This window comes from Arachis hypogaea, chromosome 9, assembly GCF_003086295.3.
Source record: "Arachis hypogaea cultivar Tifrunner chromosome 9, arahy.Tifrunner.gnm2.J5K5, whole genome shotgun sequence".
NCBI classification, from domain to species: Eukaryota; Viridiplantae; Streptophyta; class Magnoliopsida; order Fabales; family Fabaceae; genus Arachis; species Arachis hypogaea.
The window spans coordinates 111,133,171-111,156,255 of NC_092044.1; the positions used below are offsets into that span (position 1 = coordinate 111,133,171).

At 35.6% G+C, this 23,085-nt stretch overlaps 1 protein-coding gene and 1 long non-coding RNA gene across 2 annotated transcripts; both read right to left on the reverse strand.

The window, feature by feature from the left end:
* Positions 1-307: 307 nt before the first annotated feature.
* On the reverse strand, positions 308-7,810 carry LOC140175375 (uncharacterized). The gene is made up of 2 exons (XR_011866089.1): positions 7,686-7,810; positions 308-870 (listed from the first exon to the last, which is right to left on the reverse strand). It is a non-coding gene; the product is annotated as an uncharacterized lncRNA (long non-coding RNA).
* A 1,943-nt stretch (positions 7,811-9,753) lies between these two features.
* Positions 9,754-10,721, reverse strand: LOC112711830 (small ribosomal subunit protein eS27y). The gene is made up of 4 exons (XM_025764554.3): positions 10,508-10,721; positions 10,314-10,415; positions 10,185-10,213; positions 9,754-10,101 (listed from the first exon to the last, which is right to left on the reverse strand). The coding sequence occupies exons 1-4, from the start codon at positions 10,508-10,510 to the stop codon at positions 9,975-9,977; spliced, it is 261 nt and encodes an 86-aa protein (XP_025620339.1). The 5' UTR covers positions 10,511-10,721; the 3' UTR covers positions 9,754-9,974.
* Positions 10,722-23,085: the final 12,364 nt, after the last annotated feature.

Genomic DNA, 23,085 nt, shown 5'->3' on the forward strand with positions numbered 1-23,085 from the left:
AAAATTATTTTTATAATAAATAGTATTAAATATTTTTTTATGGTATGTTTAACCAATGTCCTTAAGGCACATGATAACAAAACCCTATATAATATATATATATATATATATATATATATATATATATATATATATATATATATATATATATATTTTAAGTTATTAACCAAGTTAGATTAATCAAGTTGTCACTTCACTTATTTGTTTAAGTAAATTAAAAAATTCGAACATCTTGTATATGTAATAATTTATTAACTAATGATAAATTTTTAAATCGAATTAAAAGATATCGTGGACAAAAAAAACCTTTTATGGCAATGAAATATAGTATATTTATTCTGATGATATCAAGTATAGATAGAGTTTAATGCATGCATACATGTTTTTGGATAAATATAAAATACACTAATTTAGTGTTTTTAGATAAATATAAAATATACTAATTCAATGTTTTTGCATAAACATACATAAAATTTATTATTTTTAATAATATATATATATATATCATATTTTTATTTCTTTTTATTTTTAAATAAATATTTTATCAAATACTAATTAAGATAATTTTCTCATTTACTTTACTAATTTATTATCTATCTATTATGTATAAATTAAATTGTTGTATTTAACATTAAAATTGATTTAGCCCGATTAACCAAGTTGGGTTGGTCTAGTGGTTAGCTCACTAGTCCGCTTAAGCAAGTGTCGGGAGTTCGAATCCCACTTTGTGCATGCAGCAACTCATTGGCCAGCGGCAAACCCTTAAATGGAGCTTAGTACCGCGGCGGATTAGTCCTTAGCCTGCCGGGTTGGGGGATACCGTGGAAAACCGAAACCATAAGCTTGCTTCTAATGCCAGAAGACTTGCACCTTCACAAATCCATAAATATTCATGCTTAGAGCAATGATTTTGTTTGGGTTGCTCCTTTATAGACATGGTCAAAGTTAATTGCGATGTTAGCATTTTTCAGAATCATAATCTCGTCGGTTTTAGTTGTACTACGAACAGAAAATGACTTTTGGATAAAAAATTGCTCTGCCTCTTTTTTAATTTGGAGCATTTTTCGGAATAAACTCTTTGCTACTTGAAAGGGACTTATGTTTACTTTGGGACAGTAGATACAAATCAATCGTCGTTGAAAATGACTCCATCGATGTTTTCTTATTGCTTCAATTTAATTCTCAGCAATTACCTCACTCTAACAATGATTTGGTAATGAAAATCAGAGAATTATTGAATCTTAATTAGGAGATTCTTTAATTAGAAGATTCAATTAAATCATATATGACTGATCTATTAGTGAAAAGAGGAATGTAATGAGATAAGTGTGACAACAATTTAATAATAAAAATCATAGAATTATTGATTCTTAATTGAAAAATTCAATTAAATCTTATTAAAAAGATGACTAATATTGTGGCTGATCTAATAGCAAAAAGAGGAGCCTAAGATGTACCAGAATTCACGGCACCAAGTGGTTTGAAACTTTGGCGGTGAAGTAAGGGTGTTCATGAGTCGGGTCGGGCTGGATTTAAGAGTTGAGACAGACTTGGCCCTAAAAAGACGACGGGTCTACTTCGACCTGACCCAAAGTGACTTAAAAAAATCGAGTCGATCCGATGAAACATTAGTATATACAAAGTTGTAAATTTTACCGACTCCAGAACTTTCTACTAGTCGTTCGCTTGACAACCATCAACCGCCGTGAATGAGGGGAGGTTTCTTGAAAGGAGGAACCTCTCACCCCCATGGTCCAAGGGATGATGAGGGAAGAAAGGAAGAGCCACCGACCAGAGATGCCAAAAAAGGAAGAAAGGAAGTAGTTGGCGAGGTGTTCTTTGGAGGGAGGGCGCTCATTTCAAGATTTGAAGACTGGATGGAGGAGATGCATGTTGAAACAGGAAAGAATGGAGAAGATATGGACGCTGAAGTGGGAAGGGTATGTGAGAAGGGGGATGAGAGAGTGAAGGCCCCTATGCGTTCTTTCGCTGAGACTGTAAAAATAGGACAGAGGGGACCGAAGGGCAACTTGGAAAATATGGACATTGAAGCTGATGAAGGAGCACAAGGAAATATGGAAGAAAGCGAAGAGGAAGATGATGCTGATGATATAACTATACGGAAGATGCCGAATGGAATGTACAATCTCGTAATAGGAGAAAGAATCAAAAGAGAGCTAAGGAAAGAGTGGTGGGAATCACTAATCATGAAGTTACTAGGAAGGAAAATCTCCCTTCAGGCACTCAAACGCAGATTAGAGATAATATGGGGAAAGAGAGGAAGTTTGGAGGTGATAGACTTGGGCAACGAATATTTTCTGGTAAGATTCTTTAACTCCGAAGACCTGGATTATGCTCTTATGGAGGGACCCTGGAAGATACTAGATCATTATCTCACCATACAACCCTGGAAACCAGATTTTAACCCCCAAATCGCATCAATTGATAAGATTGCTGCGTGGATTCGTTTACCAGGGTTGGCTATTGAGTATTATAACAGAACTATTCTAGGAAAAATTGGTAACCTGATAGGAAGAACCTTAAAGGTAGATACTAATACAGCAGAAGTAGCAAGAGGCAAGTTTGCAAGAATTTGCGTTGAAGTAGAAATGGACAAGCCACTGGTCTCAAACTACATGATTAATGGTGTCAAACACTCAGTTAAATACGAAGGGATACATCAAGTGTGTTTTCAATGTGGTCGTATCGGCCATGAGAAAGCAGGATGCCCAGAAAGAACAAAATTAAATTATACAAATGAAGAGAATGGAACAAACAAAGAAGGAGAAACACAGGGAAGCACTGAGGTTGAAGATAGGGGTAGAGCTGAAAATCTGGTTGAAAATAAGAGGAAGAAAGTAATAAATACTCCAGAGGAAAACTTTGGTCCTTGGATGCTGGTTCAAAGGCAAACACGTGGAAGAAGGACCAACAAAGGCGCTGAAACAGGGGATAGTGCAACAATAATAAAAGGAAAAGGAAAGGAGGTAGTGAAAGTGGGAGGACAATCACGTTTTGCAATTCTGAGAAATGAGGATAACATGGAGGTACAAAATGGGAATGAAGAAATTGATGTACGAAGAGAAGGTTCCAAGAACAATGACAAAGAAAAAGCAAGGGAGCAGCACTACCAAACGTCACCAAAAAGCCAAAACCAAAGCCCTGCCAAGACAACCTTAAATAATAAGATCCCTTCATGCCCTAATACTCTGAATATGCAACCCAGACCTAACCCAGTCCAAAACCAGAACAACCCAAGAACCCAAAAAGAAAAAGAAACAATATGCAACCCCCACAGAAGGAAAATAAAACTAGCCTAAAACATACCTCTCACACCCCGTTCCAACAAACCATGACTCCAAATACTATCCAAACACATGTAGCTAAACATTTTCAAGAAAACTGGGCCATCTCTAGCCCAGGAAGCACCCAAAATAGCACCTAAGATATTCCCTCTTCAGGCTTGGAGATGGAGGAGGACAAACCTCCAGACCCCATGGGAGTGGATGATAGACAGGGTATGGAAATTGAATCGGGCAACCTAAATGAACTTGTTGCAGCCATACTCAATGTGGAAAATGAAGTGATCCAGGAAGTAGCCCAAGGCGAGATGGAACCTCCCAAGAATGTGGAGGATGTACAAATGATGATTGGGACTTAGACCCACCTCTCGATCTGTGGAGTTGATCATTACAGGTTCTTTATCTTACTCTACTTAATTATGATCATTATAGCATGGAATGTTAGGGGAGTAGCGAATAAAGCCACGATTCGTACTCTCAAAGAAATGAAGAAGAATAATAAACCTGACATAACGATCTTAGTAGAAACAAGATGTAGTGGTATAAAAGCTGAAGAAACTGTAAAATCTCTGGGCTTTCGACACTCTTTTTTTTAACATGCTAGAGGCTATAGTGGAGGAATTTGGATTATGTAGGATGACGACAATCTACAAATTAGCATCAATGCCTCTCATCAACAATATATTCACCTAAAAGTGAAGGAGTTTCAAAGGGAAGAATGGTGGCTAACTGCAGTTTACGCAAGCCCTCTAACTTAAGAAAAGAGCTATGGGAGCAACTTACACAGATTGGTAATGACATGAGAGAACCGTGGGTGCTTATTGGGGATTTTAATGAAATAGCAGACCCCACTGAAAAGAAAGGAGGTTCCAAAAACAACAGCCAAGAATGCAGAAGATTCAAGGAGAGAATGGATGAATGCAAATTGATGGATTTGTGGTTTATTGGAAATAAATACACTTGGAAAGGAGCTGCTAGAGATGGGCTTGAGCGAGTCTTTAAACGCCTAGACAAAGCCTTGTCAAATTTAGATTGGAGAATCACTTTTTCAGAGGCCCGGATTAAGGTACTCCCAAGAATAAATTCAGACCACCATCATCTGCTTGCTAGAACCTGCCCAAACAGAATTGACACTGGAATCAAGCCTTTCAGGTATGAAGCTATGTGGGAGGCACACCCAGAATTCAAGAATTATGTCAAAGCCTCTTGGAAAGAGATGTAAATATATCCCAAGCTCTAGAGGCCCTTGCTAATGACTTGAAAAAATGGAATCGAGAAGTTTTTGGGGATCTTTTTAGGCAAAAAAATACTATTCTAAGAAGATTGAATGGCATACAAAAGGCTCATGATTATGGGAAGAATAAATTCCTCGATAAGCTTGAGAAAGAACTGACCCAAGAAATGGAGAACATACTTGACCAAGAAGAAATCTTTTGGTTACAAAAGTCAAGACAGCAGTGGATAATAGAAAGAGATAGAAACACAAAATATTATCATGCAAAAATCGTCACAAGAAGAAGGAAAAATCAAATTATCAAGTTAAAAAATGAAGATGGCAGTTGGTGTGAGGATCAAGAGAAACTAAAAGAGAAGGCGGTGATGTTCTTCAAAAATTTGTACCACCAAGACAAGCATGGCAACCAAGATCTAGTGACTAGTGTCTCCTACCCTCCTTATAAAGGCCCATCAGAAGCAACACTCAATGCAGTGCCAACACAAAAAGAAATAAAAAGGTGCACTGTTTAACATTGGCTCTCTCAAAGCCCCAGGAGAGGATGGCTTTCCGGCTCGTTTCTTCAAAGACAACTGGTACATAATGAATGATTCAGTGTGTGAGTACATTAAAAGACTTTGGCAGAATCCAGAGTACATCAAAGAGATAAATCAAACTTTGCTTGTACTAACTCCAAAAATAAGAAATCCCGAAACCATCTCCCAGTTCCATCCAATAGCATTATGCAATGTTGTATATAAATGCTTGTCCAAGATTCTTGTTGCCCGTATCAAACCAATGTTGGCAGATAGGATATCCCCAAACCAATCAAGCTTTATTGCGGGAAGGACCATACATGACAATATAGTAATTGCCAAGGAGATTATCCATGACATGAGAGGAATGAAAGGTAGGAAAAAGTATATGGCAATCAAAATTGACTTTGAAAAAGCATATGACCGCCTAAATTGGGGATTCATTAATAACTGCTTACAAGAGTTTCGCATCCCTGAGCACATGAAGAGCATCATAATGGAGTGTGTAACAACAGTAGAGTTCAAACTTATTTGGAATGGTTGCAAAACCCAAGCAATTAATCCCACTCGTGGCCTATGTCAAGGGGACCCAATCTCTCCGTACTTATTTGTGATTGTGGTTGATAAATTATCTCAACTAATAGAGGAACGAGTAGGAGGTGGTTCTTGGAGACCTTTTGTAATTGGGAGACAGGGACCTCATATCTCTCATTTGTTATTTGCTGACGACCTTCTTCTGTTTGCTGAAGCATCAATAGATCAAATTGATAACATAATGAAGGTGTTGGAGGAATTTGGTGCAGCATCGGGATTAAAAATAAATGCAGCAAAAACATCGATTTACTTCACCAAAAATGTGGGAGTACATGAGATTAACTGGATAACTAATAGAAGCGGCTTTGATCGAACAAATCAATTGGGAAGATACTTGGGTGCTATGTTTAGAAATGATAGAAAAAAAAAAGATAATTACAGAAATGTGGTGGAAAGAATTACAAGCAAAATGCAAGGATGGAAAACAAACTACCTTTCCTTGGTGGGAAGAATCACACTAGCCCAAACGACTATCAGTCCATCAATTAACTTTGACATGATGTACTCAATGATTCCTAAAGGGATATGTAACAAAATTGAAAAATGCAAAGGAGCTTTATTTGAAGTGAAGAAGAAAATAAGAGAAGAATACATGCTGTCAATTGGAATACTATTTACAAATCAAAAAAAGCTGGCAGATTGGGTTTACGGAATTTAGCAAAAATGAATGAGGCCTTCCTAATGAAGCTAATGTGGAGATTATACATGAGAAGGAAGCATTATGGGCAAGGGTCATTTATGCTCAGTATGAAAGGAGTAGAAATATTCTACAAGAGATGCATAAGACAAGTGCAGACTCCCCCCTCTGGAAGGCTTTAGCTAATATCAGAGAAATATTTGCCAAACATACTTTAATATCGGTTGGAGATGGTAGATCAACTATGTTGTGGTTGGATAGATGGGTGAAAGATGCTCCCCCTTTGATTCAACTAGTAAACAATAATATTGAGAGCATAAACATTGAAATGAAGGTTAATGAAGAGGTACTTGATGATAGAAATTGGAATATTCAACTATTCAAGAGATACCTCCCAGAAGACATCGTCGAACGCATTCGTGCTCTTGTTCCAGCAAATGAGAATTTGGGGGCGGACACCATTAGATGGGGATTGAGTCATGATGGCATGTTCACAGTCTCTTCTACATATAAAGCAATAGCAGATCAAGGGACGGAAGCAAATCAATTATGGAATATCCTATGGAAGTGGCAGGGGCCTCAGCGCATCAAAGTGTTCTTTTGGAAGGTTGCTCACCGAAAATTGATGACATCAGAGCACAGAAACAAAATATTTGGAATGAAACCCAATTGTCACAAATGTTCTGGAACAGTGAAAACAATCTCACATGTTATGAGAGAATGCCCTCTAGCTTCGAGAATATGGGCTAACATTGTCCATCCCAATCACCTTAACAACTTCTTTAGAGTTCCCTTTAATGTTTGGATTCATTGGAACCTGTCCATGGATCTAAGCTTGTCCAAAAATGAGGAATGGATCTCCCAATTCTTAGTAACTTGCTGGTGGCTATGGTATTGGAGAAATAAGGAAATTTTCACACCCTTATTTCAAAGACCATCAAACCCGACACAGGTAATCAAGAAACATGTAGAGCAAATTAAGGCGGCATTTGAGAAGAAAAGATTGCTGAGGGAAACACCAAAAAAAATAGAGGTTCATGTTGGCTGGAAGGAACCGCTACAAGGCTGGATTAAACTTAACACAGATGGAGCAGCAGATAAAAATCCTGGCATTGCGGGATGCGGTGGCTTATTGAGAAACCACTTAGGAAGATGGGTTGCAGGCTTTATGGTCAATATTGGAAAATATACAGCATATATAGCTGAGTTATGGGGTATATATCACGAATTGAAGGTTGCTTGGGACATAGGGATTCGAAAGGTTATTATAGAATCAGATTCTAAATATGCGGTAGAAATTCTGGTTCATAAAGAAAAAAATAAAGAAACATCCTGAAGCTTTGGTGCGTAGCATAGGAGAGTTCATGAAAAGAGACTGGTAGATTAAGATCAAGTACACTTACAGGGAAGGAAACAGAGCGGCAGATTGGCTCGCCAAGAAAAGTTTAGACATATGCCCAGGATTTGTGTTCATTGATCAACCCCAAGAGAGTTAAGAAGAATTCTTGATGAAGACATTAGGGGCACTATGTTGCCAAGGCTAATTTCTTGTCGTTAGTTTTTTTTCTTTTTGTTTTTTTCTTTTTGTTGGGCGTAAAGCTCCTTTGTTTATCGAAAAAAAAAGTTGTAAATTTTATATATTAAAATAATAAAACTTTACTTTAAAAAAATAAATTTAATAAATATTATATCATATTTATATCAAAAATAATACGATATAATATAAAAAATATTAATTAAATTATAAAAGTATAATATAATATTACTAATTAACTCAAATATATATATTTTTTATTGTAAAAGTAACTTCGGACCGGGTCGAGTGGCCGAAACAAAATCCTGGTCCGATTCGCAAATAACATAAGATAAAAAATAAAAATTTGAACCCAACAAAATATATCTCAGATCCAAACCAAATTTTGAATTGGACCAGATCTAGGTAAATAGTTGGAATCTTGATCAAGGTTGCACGATGGCTTATTTGTTGGCCTTGTATAGCCAGCCACATCGAATGTGATAAAACTTATATTGTGTGTGCGAGTGTAGTGTGCATCAATGGAAAAAAAGGATCCACGATACTCTCCAGTGTGATTTGGCTAAACTTTTCTTGTTTTTTGGACCTGTGTTCCCTGTTCTAACTTTTATCTTAGACAACAAAATAGATTGATTTGGATTTTCGTTTAGTACGTTTTCTGACATTTTTTATTGTCTAATCCATCAGCGCTAATTAACCATGAATAATCACTTCTACCTTATTTTATATTAGCTTAACTAATTAAAATTATTTAAATTCAATAATTTAATTCTAGCAAAATCTTATTTTAATAATAAATTCTTTTTACACTCATTCATATATTTTAATAAAATTATTAATGCTACCTTAACATTTTATATAATTAATTTTCATAATATTTTTAAGTTACATTTGTTATTTTTAGAAATGATATCCTTTGATTTGACACATTATTCCTTCCACAACAAAATTATGTTAGCTTATATTGGTTGAGATCGGTTTTAATATAAAAATAAGATTTGAAATGTTTACTGATAAATTATTAAAAATGTTTTGAAAAAATACTAATATAATTAAATACTTTAATTTGATCACAAATTATATATTTTTATCCATGAATAATTGTTCTACTTTGAAAAAAATAATTATCCATTGTTTTCAGAATTAAAAATAGTTAAATTTTAAATTTAATTAACTTCTTAAAATTTATATAAGAATAATTGCTGTATATTTATTTAAAATGTTTAAAGTATATTTTATATTTGAGATGTGTAATGAAAGATTAGGGATTTCACCATCAAAATTTTCAAATAATTGAAGCGGTAAATTTTGATCTTATAAGGCAAGGACTTATTTTATGTTCTGGATATTCTTAATTCTATGGATATAACTAAGAGTAGCAAAACTTCAGAGTTTAATATTCATGATAAACCTTGTCAATCATATCATGCATTTGACATTTATACTTGAAAAAAATGACAAAGGCCAAGAGCCCAAGACTGCTTGTTATTCAACAAAGACCGAATGAATGAAAAGCTGATTTTCTCGGTAACTTAAGAAGAGCAGCCAAGCAAACAAAGAAGAAATCTCTAACTAGTAACTATAGAGGCAAGTTTCACCTTGAGCCCTGAATTGTAAAGAAATATGGGGCAATCCTTGTCGCTCAAACTGCTATTACTAAAGCAGCAAAGCGGCCTGTAGCCCCTTCACCATACGGCGAATTGTTGTGCGCCTACGCACTTAAATGTGCGCCACAAAGAATACCCTCTCCCGTGGATATACCACGCCACCCCTAACTCAAGAGGGAAGCGCTCGGCCTTAGGCGCATCATCAAGCAATCCACATTCCACATTGCTTGTGTTCAACAAAAAATCCAAATATAAATAAGATTAAAACCTAACCCAGGAAAGCATAAAAATACATGTAAGGTCCAGCTTTAAGAACCAAAACACAAATCAAGCACAAAGAACTACAACACATGCATAACAATCATTAAAAAATCCGAGTAATATGAATCCAACATGAAAGATAAAATTAAAAATCTACCAAAACCATATGCAATATGAAAAGGCTAGGTGGTATCGTCAAGTTCAAGAGAAAACTGTGAAACAAAGATAAAAGGCATTGATCCTATTTTAGAACAGCAAAACTTTACAGTCTAAAAGGATGTCACACCGTTTTAATCCCCTTTCTTCCTAAAAGAGCAGCCCTCAGTCAGCCTGGCTCGCCCGCCGGTTGGCTGGCACAATACTGTCTGGCAGTTTCCGCAAACCACGACGGTTTGAGAGTGGCTGAATACAGTGGTACTGCATCCAATCACAAATTGAAGCAAATTAGATATCACTAAATAAAAATCAACACAAAAAAACGGGAGAATCATCCAACTTACATGTTGAAGCAACCTTGGCACTTCACATCCTGCAACAATAAAACAGGGGAAAACAAGAGAGACATAAAAACGTGTTAGAAAAACAAATAACCAAAAAAAAAAGGGGAAAGATAATAAGAGAGAGAATACCATGAAGAAAGAGTTAGGAGACTGAACAAGACGCTTGAGCTTGTGTTTTCTCTTCTCAAGCTCAGCTGGAGGGTTAAGTAAATCGATGTCATTCTGAAGAACCTACTCAATCCACATAAAATTTCAGCTATTCAAGAAACCGCATAGATAATCAAGCTCGGATCTAATGAAATGCGAGGAAGAAGGACACTCACCATGATGGCTGCGGCACAGGATTTTGAAACGTTTCAAAGAAACCCTAATTGCGAGTAGAGTGCAGCACCAACAAAGTACTATTATTAATCTCTAAAATAGGGGAAAAAATTTTGGGCCATCCTTAAATGCTAACGGTGTTGCCTTGTTTTTTATTTTTATTTTTAAATTAGGAGTAAGGCTCGAACTGTGTTGTGTTGTGTTGTGCTTTTGTTAATTTAATAAATTTTAATTCTTTAATTCAATACATCTTAATTATTTATTTATTATATTTTATGTGAATGATTTAAATTTAAAAGGTAACTTGTTAATTAATAATTTTTTTATGAGTGTTAAATATTTTTATAATATTAGATATTCGACCAAAGTAAAAAAAAAAAACAAATATTAAAATGACCAAAATATGCAAAAGGCATATTTTTAATCCTGTTTTAATACTAAAAATATATATGAATGGCTTATTATTATTATTATTATTATTATTATTATTATTATTATTATTATTATTATTCTACAATATTGTATTTACAGACGTTTTGTGTGTTTACATAATAATAATAATAATAATAATAATAATAATAATAATAATTTATCAATTCAGCTATTTCCTATATTTAAAACTTGACATATGTTTAATTATTCATGTACTTAATTTAATTATATTTTTCTATTGATATTTTAAATATTTCTAACAGTATTTTGAATAATTTAATTTATATATTAAAATGACTAAAAAACACAAAAAGAAAAGGGTTGAAATAGTGTTTTATTTCATTTTTTTTGAAACACAGATAAACAAATAAAGTTATTAAGTTTATGAACTTGCGAACAATGAAAAATATTATTTTAAATTTTAAGAAAGCTTTAATTTAATTATTTTTAAATAGTTGAAGTAATAAAGTAAAATAAAGTTAAATGAATAGGAAAGATAAGATAAAAAGGCAATACATAGCAAAATATTAGCTTGGTTGAGATGTGTCTACAACCATTACTCAAAAATAGTTGAGATTTTCATAATAAAATAATATTACAAGTTATTATTATCTTAAATCTTCTTAAATTAAGTCATGAGTTAGATAACTTCTAAAATGTGTATACAGAGGGGATGCACTTCCTACTTTTTTCTAGAGGCACCAGCTTTTGCCCAAAAATTTGTACAGAGTTTGGTTTTACATGCGATCCAAAAAGATAACAATGGGCCATCAAATTGTAAAAGCAAACTCTTTATGAAGGTTAGGTCCAAAAACAAGTTCTATCATGAACAAAAACGGGTTTTATGAAGGTTAATTAATATAGAAGATATTACCAAAAAAATCATATAAAAGATAATTTCTGCAAGTATATTCGTTTTTTTTTGTCGGGCCACAACTGCCCTGACCCACAGCAGAAAACCCGAATCCCAACCCAACCCGCTCCATGTCCCGAAATTTAAAACCACAATTCCCTCTTCACCTTGCCTCTTCACCTTGCGTAGGAGACCAGCTTCTACATTCTTCATTGCTGCGGCTTCCCCGTGCAACCCCGACGAGGTGGACGGCATCATGTTCGAGACTCGAATCGGATCTGCGAACCCAAATGCGCCTGATTTGTGTCTCCTTGTCCTTGTGTGTCATCGCCGATGCCTATCGTCCCCTCCTGTGCTCCACCACTGCCTCAGCTACTCGTGCACCTTCCAATGGATCCATGCTTCTCGGCGATGATGAATTCGAAGCAAGGACTCCACCAATCCTATCCTCGCCTGTCTCGCTGGCTGATAAAATTACAGACTAATAATACACTTCAGCACAGCCAGTTATTCCTTATTATAACAACTTCCTACAAAGGGGTAAAATAACATATTCTACTAACCATGCTAACAAACTAGTAAATGAATAAAATGATGGCAAGAATAATATTAAGTAACACCCTCCCGTAAGTTTGGCGTATTGGGAGTGAAGAGATCCAATAATCCAAACTTAGAGTAAGCTGTTTGATTAGAAGTGGATATAGGAATAAGATAAATTAGACGTTCTTAAAACTTATCATGCATTATATGACAATCAGTTTCAATATGTTTCGTGCGCTCATGAAACATTGGATTTGTGGCAATATAAATGGCTGAGTTGCTGTCACAGTATAGATTGACAGATTTGTGAATTGGAACACCAAAATCTGTAAGAACAAAACTAAGCCATTGTGCTTCTCGAGTTGCTAGTGCTAGAGCTCTATATTCAACTTCCGATGAAGAAGCTGCAACCGTCACTTGCTTCTTGCTTTTTCATGTGACTAACGACGGATCCTAGAAGAAGCAATATGCAGACACTGATATGCGTGAGTCTGGGCATCCTGCCCAATCCGAATCAGAAAATCCTGTGAATTTCAAATTGGAGTCTACAGAAAATAACAATCCAGTGGCAGGAGATTCTTTGATGTAACGCAACACCCTGTGAGCAATTTTTAGATGCTCATTAGTAGCACAATCTAGGAATTAGCTCATCTTTCCAATAGCATAACCTATGTCAGGCCTGGTGTTGAAAAGATACAAGAGCTTTCCTATGATCCTTCGATATGGAGTGGAGTTAGTGAGCAACTCTCCTGTGGCTTTCCCCAGCTTAACTCCATAATCGATGGGTGTGCTAATTGGTTTGCAGTTTTCAAATCCTGTTTCTTTAAGTAAGTCCAAGGCATACTTGCGTTGGTACAAAGTAATTCCATTTTTAGATCTTGCTACCTCTAAACCAAGGAAATATTTCAAATCTCCTATATCCTTGATCTTGAATCTGTCATGAAGGACACTTTTGACGTTTTTAATTTCATTTAAATCATCTCCTGCCAGCACTAAGTCATCTACATATACTAGGATAGCTGTGAATCCAAGTGCAATAGTCTTAGTGAACAAACTATTATCTGACTTGCATTGAGCGTAATTGAGCTCAAGAAGCACAGATTTTAGTTTACAATTCCATTGCCTACTAGCTTGCTTTAATCCATAAAGAGATTTTTCAAGTTTGAAAATTGATCCAGCTTTTGCATCCAAACCAGGAAGGACTTGCATGTATACTTTCTCATAAAGTTCACCATGTAAAAAGGCCGTATTGATGTCAATTTATTTCAGGTGCCATCCCTTCACAGCTGCAACAGCCAAGACAACTCTTAAAGTTTTCAACTTTATCACAGGACTGAAAGTGTCTTTGTAGTCCACACCTGCCACTTGTGTTTGCAACAAGGCGAGCTTTGTGTCTTTTCACTAAGCCATCTGAACAATATTTCACACAAATTTCCCATTTACATCCAATTGGTCTTTTAGCAGCTGGCAAGGAAGTTAGCCTCCAAGTTTTGGTTTCTTCTAAAGCAAGAAGTTCAGTTTTAATAGCATCTTGCCAACACTTTTGTGTGACTGCATCTTCATAATATTTTGGCTCTGGATTTTGTATATCTAGGGAGAATGCAAAATGCATGGGGAAAAACCTGCTATATGACAAAACATTGGAGATAGGATACCTTTGAATGTACTGCTGTGATTTTGATTGTGCAATATTGATGGTTGGACATTCATAATCCTGCAAATATGCAGGTGGCCTTGTCTGCCTGGAAGATCTCTGCACATCAACAGTTTCATGCAAGTCGAAATTCTCAGTAGAAGTAATTTCTCTAATTTCAGTTTCTAAATGCGATGCAGATTCAGATGTAGATTTAATTGAAGATGAAGGTTCAGATTCCAAATGGTCATGAATTTTTGGGTAAGATAAAATGTCTTCACTTTCATTTGAATCATATAATGCATCCTCATTTTGATTTTGTGCGTGAGAGGAACTATTATTATTATTATTGTCTAAAAAATGAATTTTAGTTCCTTCTAAATAACTGTAATCAAAATGAATAGAGGCATTAAAAGTATTGGAATGAGTCAAATTTGTGGAAATTGAAGTGTTCTCAGTATTTGAATCATCTGCATGGCAATAAGAAAAACAATTTTCATAGAATTTTACATCTCGAGACAAGAAAAGTTCTCAAGTTTGTAAATCAAAAAATAAATAGCCCTTTGTTCCCTCCGTGAATCCAAGATGCAAGCATCTTCTTGCTCTTGGATCTAATTTGGTCCTATGTCTTGTTAGGCTAGTAGCATAAGCTAAACACCCGAAAATTTTAAGAACAGAAATATCTGGCAAAGTTTGATACAAAACCTGGTAGGGTGAGTGATTATTCAGAAAAGGAGTTGATAATCGATTTATTAAGTAAACAACATGTCCAACACCATAATTCCAAAAGGTTTCAGGCAAGTGTGCATGAAACATAATAGTCCTAGCCACAGCAAGAATGTGTTGATGTTTGCGTTCAACAACACCATTCTGCTGTGGTGTTTCAACACAGGTTCTTTGATGTGCAATGCCATTAGAGTTATAAAAAGTGGGCATTAAAAACTCAGGGCCATTATCTATTCTAATTATTTTTACTACTGTAGCAATTTGAGTTTTAGCAAAGACAATGAAATTTTTGACCAGTTGTAAAGCCTCTCCTTTATTCTTCATGAATAAAACCCAAGTAAAACAAGGATTATCATAAACTATGGTAAGAAAATAATGTTTGCTTGTAAAAGTGGGAATGGACATAGGTCCCTAAATATCTATATGCAAGAGTTTGAGCACTTTTTCTGTAATACTATAACTAATTGAAAAAGGAAAACGTCTTTGTTTGCCAAGATGGCAAGAATGACACGGCTCAGAACTGGTACAATCGATAAATTCAAAATATTTTTGTAAGACAACGAATATATTATGTGATGGGTGGCCTAGTCTAGCATGCCATAGATGTTGAGAGGTGCTGCTGCTAGAAACTATCGTAATGTGAGGGAGAACTTGAAGATCCTTATGCAGAATGTATAAACCATCAACATTACTAGCTGCACCAATCATCTTCAAAATGCGCCGATCCGGTATCTCACAATGCAAGTCAGTAAAAGTCATTTTACAATGCAAATATGCTGTCAATTTTAACACTGATATGAGTTTGAAGTTGAATGTGGGAATGAATAATGTATTTGTGAGATAAAGATTGTTAGAAAAAGCAATAGTGTCCATAATACAGCTAGTGGCTAAGGCACCATTGGGTAATTTGATAACAACTGGATCAATTTTGAAATAGTTTTTAAAATCTGCCAAGGTGTAAGATACATGATCTGTAGCACTAGTGTCTACAATCCATTATTTGTGTTTTTGAGTTTAAATATTCAGAATTTTAATATTGAAATGAAAATTTAAAACATGTGCCATTCTACCTTTATTAGGAGAAGGATTGGCTTTGATTGAAAACTGGTTTATGTTATGAGAATGAGTCATATCTTGTTTGCTGAGCAAGGCTAGAATTGCTTCCCTTTGCTCAGGTGTGAATTTAGCAATGTTGGTTTTACTTTTTGCCAATTGGTGATCACTGAGATTATCACTATCATCCTCAGCATTATTTGCAGTTAAGCAATTCATGACATAATTCTCCTTCTCATAACAAGGTTTAGAATTAGGTGGATATCCATGCTTTTTTAAGCAATTATCCACTGTGTGTCCTGTTTTTTCACAATGAATACATTGCAATTTGCTGTGATTTTGCCCCTTGTTTGATTGATTCTTCCAAACTTTTCCTTTTTCTTTCCCTACAGAAGAATTTCCAGTATTGCCAGATGATGAAGTAACAGCAGTAGCAAGAATTTTGGCATCCAAGAAAATGTCAAAACTAAAGAGCTATCTCTCTTGTTGAGTGATCATGGACAGAATCTTGTTCACAATAGGAAGATCATCCATCAACATTACTTGAGATTTAACAGTAGAGTATTGCTCTCTAAGTCTTCTAAAAATTTCATGACTCTATCCTCTTCTCTTTAAAACCTAACAATTCCTAGTCCACACTCACATTTCACACAGTCACATCCAGGTATTTTCCTAAACTCATCAATCTCTTCCCAAAGGTTTTTAAGTTTAGCAAAGTAGGCAATAACAAACATATCTCCTTGTTTTAGTGCATATATTTTTTCATTCAACTCAGCTACTCTAAACCTATCACCTTGATAGTAACGATGTTTAAGATCATTCCAGAGTTCATAACCAACATTATTCTAGAGAACACTATGATAGATGTTTGGACTAAGTGACAGATTTATCCAGGCAACTACATATGTGTTGCATCTTTGTCATGCCTTAAAATTTAGGTTAGTCTTTTCAGGTTTAATAATAGAGCCATCCACAAATTTAAATTTATTTTTAGAGTAGAGAGCATTAATCATAGCTTTGCTCCATGCACTGTAATTCGAACTAGTAAGAGTTACATTAGTGATAGGTATACCTAGATTTTCAGATGAAAGTATGTAATAGGGGCTGGAGAGATCTTAATTTGGATTTATCTTGTTGATATAGGTTGGATCTGTGCAATTTGACTGAAGAATGTTACAAATTGCTGCGCATCCATGGCAGGAATGCCTCCTCCAGATCCACTCCTCTGATCTGATTTTTCCTCCATAATTGAAAATTTTTAGTGATGAACTCGCAACCTTTCTCTTTTGATATTGTTGATTGAAGAATTGTTATTTCAATTATATAAATAAAATTGAAATGACGAAACTCTCGTCAAACTCTATTGTGTGAGTTCAAGAGGGAAGAAGAAGAAATGTATGAGAAATAAAATGAAATCTGAGGAAGAGGGATAAAGGAAATCACGAATGATGAAAGGAAACAAAATTAGAAGAATCAAAGAAGAAGGTGCCTCAATTGTGAAGCTGGACTAGTCATCATTCTCAATTCACGTTAGATCATCGTAAATTTTGAGAGCAAGTAGTTCATACTTCAATTAGTATTCTCAATGTTTTTCCATCCATGTTCACTGCACCATATTAAAATTGCATGTGGACATGGAGAGAAACATTCATGAACAAAGAAACCAGGAAGAACTTGAGCAATGAACTTGCATTGAATGAAAATTTTCAAGCAAATACAAATCTAATTACTGCTATTTATATCTGCACTACTCTAACAGATTTACAAATTTAAACTGACTAATAATACACCCCAACACAGCCAATTATTCATTATTGTAACAACTTTCTACAAGGGAGTAAAATAACAACTACTTCTACTAACCATGCTAACAAACTAGTAAATGAATAAAATGATGGCAAGAATAATATTAAGTAACACCGGCGACTCCTATTGAAGCCACTCTGACGTGGGTTTCAGAGCATAATCACCTGCCAGAGAGAAAGTTACCGGAGAAAAATTTGTCGCTGAAAACTTTATCGTAACTCTGCTTCACCGTTGCTGCCCCTCGTACAGCGATTGCTTCCATGACATTGGTGGCCATGCCTTTGTCGCGTCAGTACAACCGTCTTGCTTGTGAGTTAGTTGATGAAGTAGGAATTTTTGGAAATGATGGTTGGAGTTTCTTAAGTTGGTGATCCAATTGATGGGCCTTCACTCCTCTGAAGTTGCCTTTATTATTCTTAATATTAAATCTTCTCCTTAGTTTCACAAGCTACCCTTCTGATTTGGTAAGGGAGCAGCATCACCAAATCTGTTTTGGTATGACAGGCTTCTAGCTCACTCAACACGTTCTTACTTTACTTCTCACAATGCTTACAATTTTTGGTGGGGGTTAAATCTCCATTGGTTACCTAAGCTTTTTATCGATATTTTGGCTGCTACGATCTCATGAGCTAGTTTGTTTCGGTTGAGTTAAGAAATTAACTAAATTAATTAGTGATGACAAACATTATTTTTGGGCAAAATAAATAATTAGTGTTGATCAAATTTTAATGGCATATTACTAATTATTTATTTCATGTTGCAGGACAAATTCATCCAAGCAGCCCAAAATGGTATAAAGACAATATAGCAAGGCTGATGGGTAAAGCCCAAACAAAAGCAAAAGATAGAAGCCAAAGAAATCAGATGGGCCAAACGGGTTACATGAACCAAACCGATCCAAGCCCGATTTGATCTTCAATTCCCACCATATTGCTCCAACCAAAGCAACATTCTCCTCTCTAATCAAGTCACATCAAGACTTCAGTAAAGTAAGAAAGAGAAAGAGAAGAAAAGCTTCCTCCATAAGCCAGTAACCAAAGAAGCAAGAAAGAGAAAATCTAAGCTTGAAGCACAGAAGCTAAAGCAGAAAATCTAATACAAATCAAGCTTAAGAAAGGTAATCCATCTCATCTTGCATGCATCAGATCTTCATCCTTTCTTCCCTACTCTCCGTTCTATCCGAAAATGGCATTCAAAGAAAAAGTTGATCTCTGTTCTTCACTGCTACAAATCCACGGTCACAAGAGATTCTTGGGGACCAAGTTGCATCTCTATGGTTCAGATTTGGTTGACCATTGGAAAACAATTTCGGTTACTCCTTCATGGCTTTCGGTCAAGTTGGAAAAGTCAGAAGGAAAGGTTCTACTTTGATGATTAAGAAGAAAAAGTGAGCTTGTGGATTGGTGAAGCTCATGGATCAAGGTGTTGACCTTAGAAGCAGAACCGAGCAACATGCAGGGAGATAAAAGAAGCTTGCTGCTCATTCGAAAAACAAGGAGAGATAACCAGTGAACTTGAGGTGTTTGTTCTGAGAGAGCTCTTTGAAGAAGTTCAACTAACTGGACAGTGTAACCTAATCAAAGGTGCATTCCGCCAGTATGAAGAACTGAATCAGAGGCTTGCTAATCTGGTTTTTCGCATAGCACAGAGGCTGTTGATGAAGTCAATCTCCTTCATGTTTTACTGCTTGTAATGTATTTTTCTAAGCTTATCTTTCTGTAATTTCTTGAGAGAAAAGGCATTGTGAGAAAGCTTGAGAAAAAGCCAAGAGTTGAAAAAGGCTGAGAGATACACTTTAGAGAAAAGCCTAGAGTTATTTTCAGATTTCTTTAGGTTAGCTAAGTGTCTTGTATCTTGTACCTGTTTGGTATCCCTTTCTTAGTTGGGTTAGCACTAAGAGTGAATAGTTGAGTGTTAGCATAGCCAATGTCAAGTTAGGATAGAACTTGAGTGTGAAATTGGTGTATGTAATACTGTTAACTATAGTGAAATTCTTCCATAGTTGTGGAGGAGACTGGATGTAGGTTGCATAGCACAAAGCAACCGAACCAGGATATATGCTAGTGTTAGCTTTTTCTTCTCTGTCATGTTCTGTTTTCTGATATTCATGAGACAAAAATAAATTGTCTCATAAATTTCCGCTGCTGAGTTCAAACAGAATCAGATTTGTAACTTTGCTTAAAAAAGGGTGAAAACAGCAAATTAAAGGAAGGCATAGATTCAACCCCCCCTTCTCTAAGCCTACCACAACCTTCAATTGGTATCAGGAGCTAAGGTCTCAAGAATCAAGCTTAACCGCTTGGAGCAAAGATCCAATGGCAAACAAATTGGGCACAACCACAGTTGCCTACACCCTCACTGAAGGTCAGTCAAACAACCGACCACCTTTCTTCAACGGGAAGAACTATTCCTACTGGAAAGAAAGGATAAGGATCTTTATCCAATCCATTGACTACAACCTATGGAAGATCGTTGTGAGCGGTCCAAAGATCCCAACAAAAACAAGTGCTGATGGAGTGGTGACTCCAAAAGAAGAAGCTGAATGGAATGAAGATGATAAGAAGAAGATAGAGCTGAACGCTAAAGCAATCAACCTTCTTCACTGTGCTATCAGCTTTGAAGAGTACCGGAAGGTGTCTAGATGCAAGACAGCCAAAGAAATCTGGGAAAAACTCCAGGTTACACATGAAGGCACCAAACAAGTCAAAGAAACGAGGATTGATATGCTGAGAAAAGAGTACGAGATGTTTAGCATGAACGATGGAGAAAGCATTGATGAAGCATTTGAGAGATTCTCAATCATAATCAACAACCTTGATGCTATGGGTACAAACTATGCAGAACAAACCTTGGTGAGAAAACTCCTTAGAAGCCTCACAAAAGAGTGGGAAAACACTGCCACTGTCCTAACCGAGAGTAACAACATAAGTCCAATAACCTATGATGAGCTGAGAGGAAAACTCCTTGCCTATGAAGCCACACACACAAACACAGACTCAAAGAAAAAGGGAATAGCCCTTAAGTCACAAATAGAACCAACAGAGAGTGAGTCAAGTGATGGTATTTCAGATAACGAGCTTTTATTTTTTGCTAGGAGATTTAGAAGGATGTTGAAGAGCAAAGGCAAATACAAGGGCTCAAGTTCAAAGGAGCACAAGATAGACTTGAGCAAGGTGACATGTCATCATTGCAAGGAGGCTGGACACTTCAAGTCAAACTATCCAAAGCTCAAAAAGGAGGACAAAGGAAAGAAGGAAAGGAAGAGAGTACTCATGGCAGCTTGGGAGGATCTTGAGAATGACTCAAATGAAGAAGAAGAATCTGAAGGAGATGACAAGGACTGTTTCATGGCTGGAAACAACAATCTTGATGAGGTAAACTATTATGATTTGACCATTGAGGACTTGCATGCTATTATTGATGATCTTACCTCAAACACCTCAAAACTGCTTGACAAATACAATGAATGCAGATCTGAAAGAAATGTGTTAAGAGCTGAAAATGAGTTTTTAAAAGAAAAAGTGAAGGAAACTGAATGTGCTTTAGACATCATTGAAGAAAACAGATTTCTAAAATCTGAACTTGAAAAATTAAAAGGAAAGCACATTGTGGATCCCTCACATGAGTTAATTGCTGAAAATGAAAGATTAAATGACAAAATTAAAAGGCTGAATGGTGACTTAGCAAAATTTGCTCAAGGTTCTAATAACTTGGACAAATTACTTGCAAGTCAAAAACCATTGTTTGAAAAATCTGGTTTAGGCTACATAGCCAAGGAAGAAGCAGTTTCTAATATTTCCTCTATAAAGTTTGTGGCTTCTTCATCAAATACCAAAACTATACCAAACAAAGTTGGTGATGAAAATGCTGCAACATTTAAAAAAAATTTTGATGAAGTATACACAAGTGAAACTGAGCATTCAAAAAAACTGAACCGAGTTCAAATCGGCCAGGTTTGGGTTACATTTCGAAAAATGAGGATGCTTTCAAGAAACCACCATTTTACAACAAAACCTCATTTTCAAAAGGTAAAAATATTCAAAAAAATTCTGGTGAAAACATTTTTGCAAAGAGGAATAATTATAACAAAAATTAGTTTATCAAAAGAAATGCTTCTCCTCCAAAAACCAGAAAATTCCAACCATTTAATCATTTCAAGCAATATAACTCATCTCAATTTCAGCGGCACACACCAGAAAATCATTGTGTTAATTGCAAAAAATTTGGTCACTCATATGCACAATGCTTCATTGAAAAGAGAGTTGTAGGAAACAAAGTCTACAATGTTGTTTGTAATTTCAATGCACTTGGGCAACCAAGATGGATTAACTTCAAAGGATCCAAATTAATTTGGATACCTAAGGCTACTTGAAACTCATCATGCAGATTTGCCTAGCATCCAAGAACAAAAAGGACATGTGGTACATGGATAGTGGATGTTCAAGGCACATGACTGGAAGGTCAACCTACTTCATTAAACTAAATAAGTATGACGGAGGTTTTGTGACCTTTGGAGATGATGGCAAAGGTAAAATCATTGCAGTTGGAAAAGTAGGTAATGAGCAATCTACTTTCATTGACGATGTGCTTTTAGTTTGTGGTTTAAAGCACAATCTTTTGAGTATTAGCCAACTGTGTGATTTAGGATATTTAGTTGTTTTCAAAAGACTTGAATGCTGTGTTGTTAATGAAAAAACAAATGAAGTGATGTTTGTTGCCAAGTGTTTCAATAATATGTATGGACTTACTCTTGATGAACTAAAGGATCAAAATGTAGCTTGTCTTCACTCTAAAGAATCTGAAAAGTGGTTGTGGCACAAGAGATTGGGCCATGCAAGTATGTTTCAAATAAACAAACTTGTGAAGAAAGAGTTAGTAAGAGGTCTTCCTTTAATTAAGTTTGACAAAGACATCGCTTGTGATGCTTGCCAAATGGGAAAACAAACAAAAAGTTCTTTTAAACCAAAGGAAGACATCTCTACTAAAAGACCACTTGAGTTGCTACACATTGATCTATTTGGTCCAACAAGAACTCAAAGCCTAGGTGGTAAACATTATGGTTTAGTAATTGTGGATGACTATACTAGGTTTGGCTGGGTTTTATTTCTTGCACAAAAATGAAACTTTTTCGGTCTTTGAACCTTTTTGTAAGAAAATTCAAAATGAGAAGGATTTGAAAATCACTTCTATAAGAAGCGATCATGGAACTGAATTTGAAAATAATTTGTTTGAATCCTTTTGTGAGAAATTTGGAATATCTCACAACTTCTCTTGTCCAAGAACACCACAACAAAATGGTGTTGTGGAAAGAAGAAATAGAAGCATACAAGAGATGACAAGAGCCATGCTTTGTGAGAGTAATGTTCCAAAATTCCTTTGGGCTGAAGCGGTTAACACAGCTTGCCACATTTTAAATAGAACAATCATAAGGAAATTTTTAAAGAAAACCCCTTATGAACTTTGGAAAGGCTACCCACCAAACTTAGATTACTTGCACATCTTTGGATGCAAATGTTTTGTTCTAAATAACAAAGAAA

Bases quoted from the DNA above. Each gene is read 5' to 3' on its own strand.
- LOC112711830 (XM_025764554.3), bottom strand. The intron at 10,214-10,313 runs GTATTCTCTCTC...TTATTGTTGCAG, and splicing joins CTCCTAACTCTTTCTTCATG to GATGTGAAGTGCCAAGGTTG. The intron at 10,102-10,184 runs GTAAGTTGGATG...GATTGGATGCAG, and splicing joins TGCCAAGGTTGCTTCAACAT to TACCACTGTATTCAGCCACT.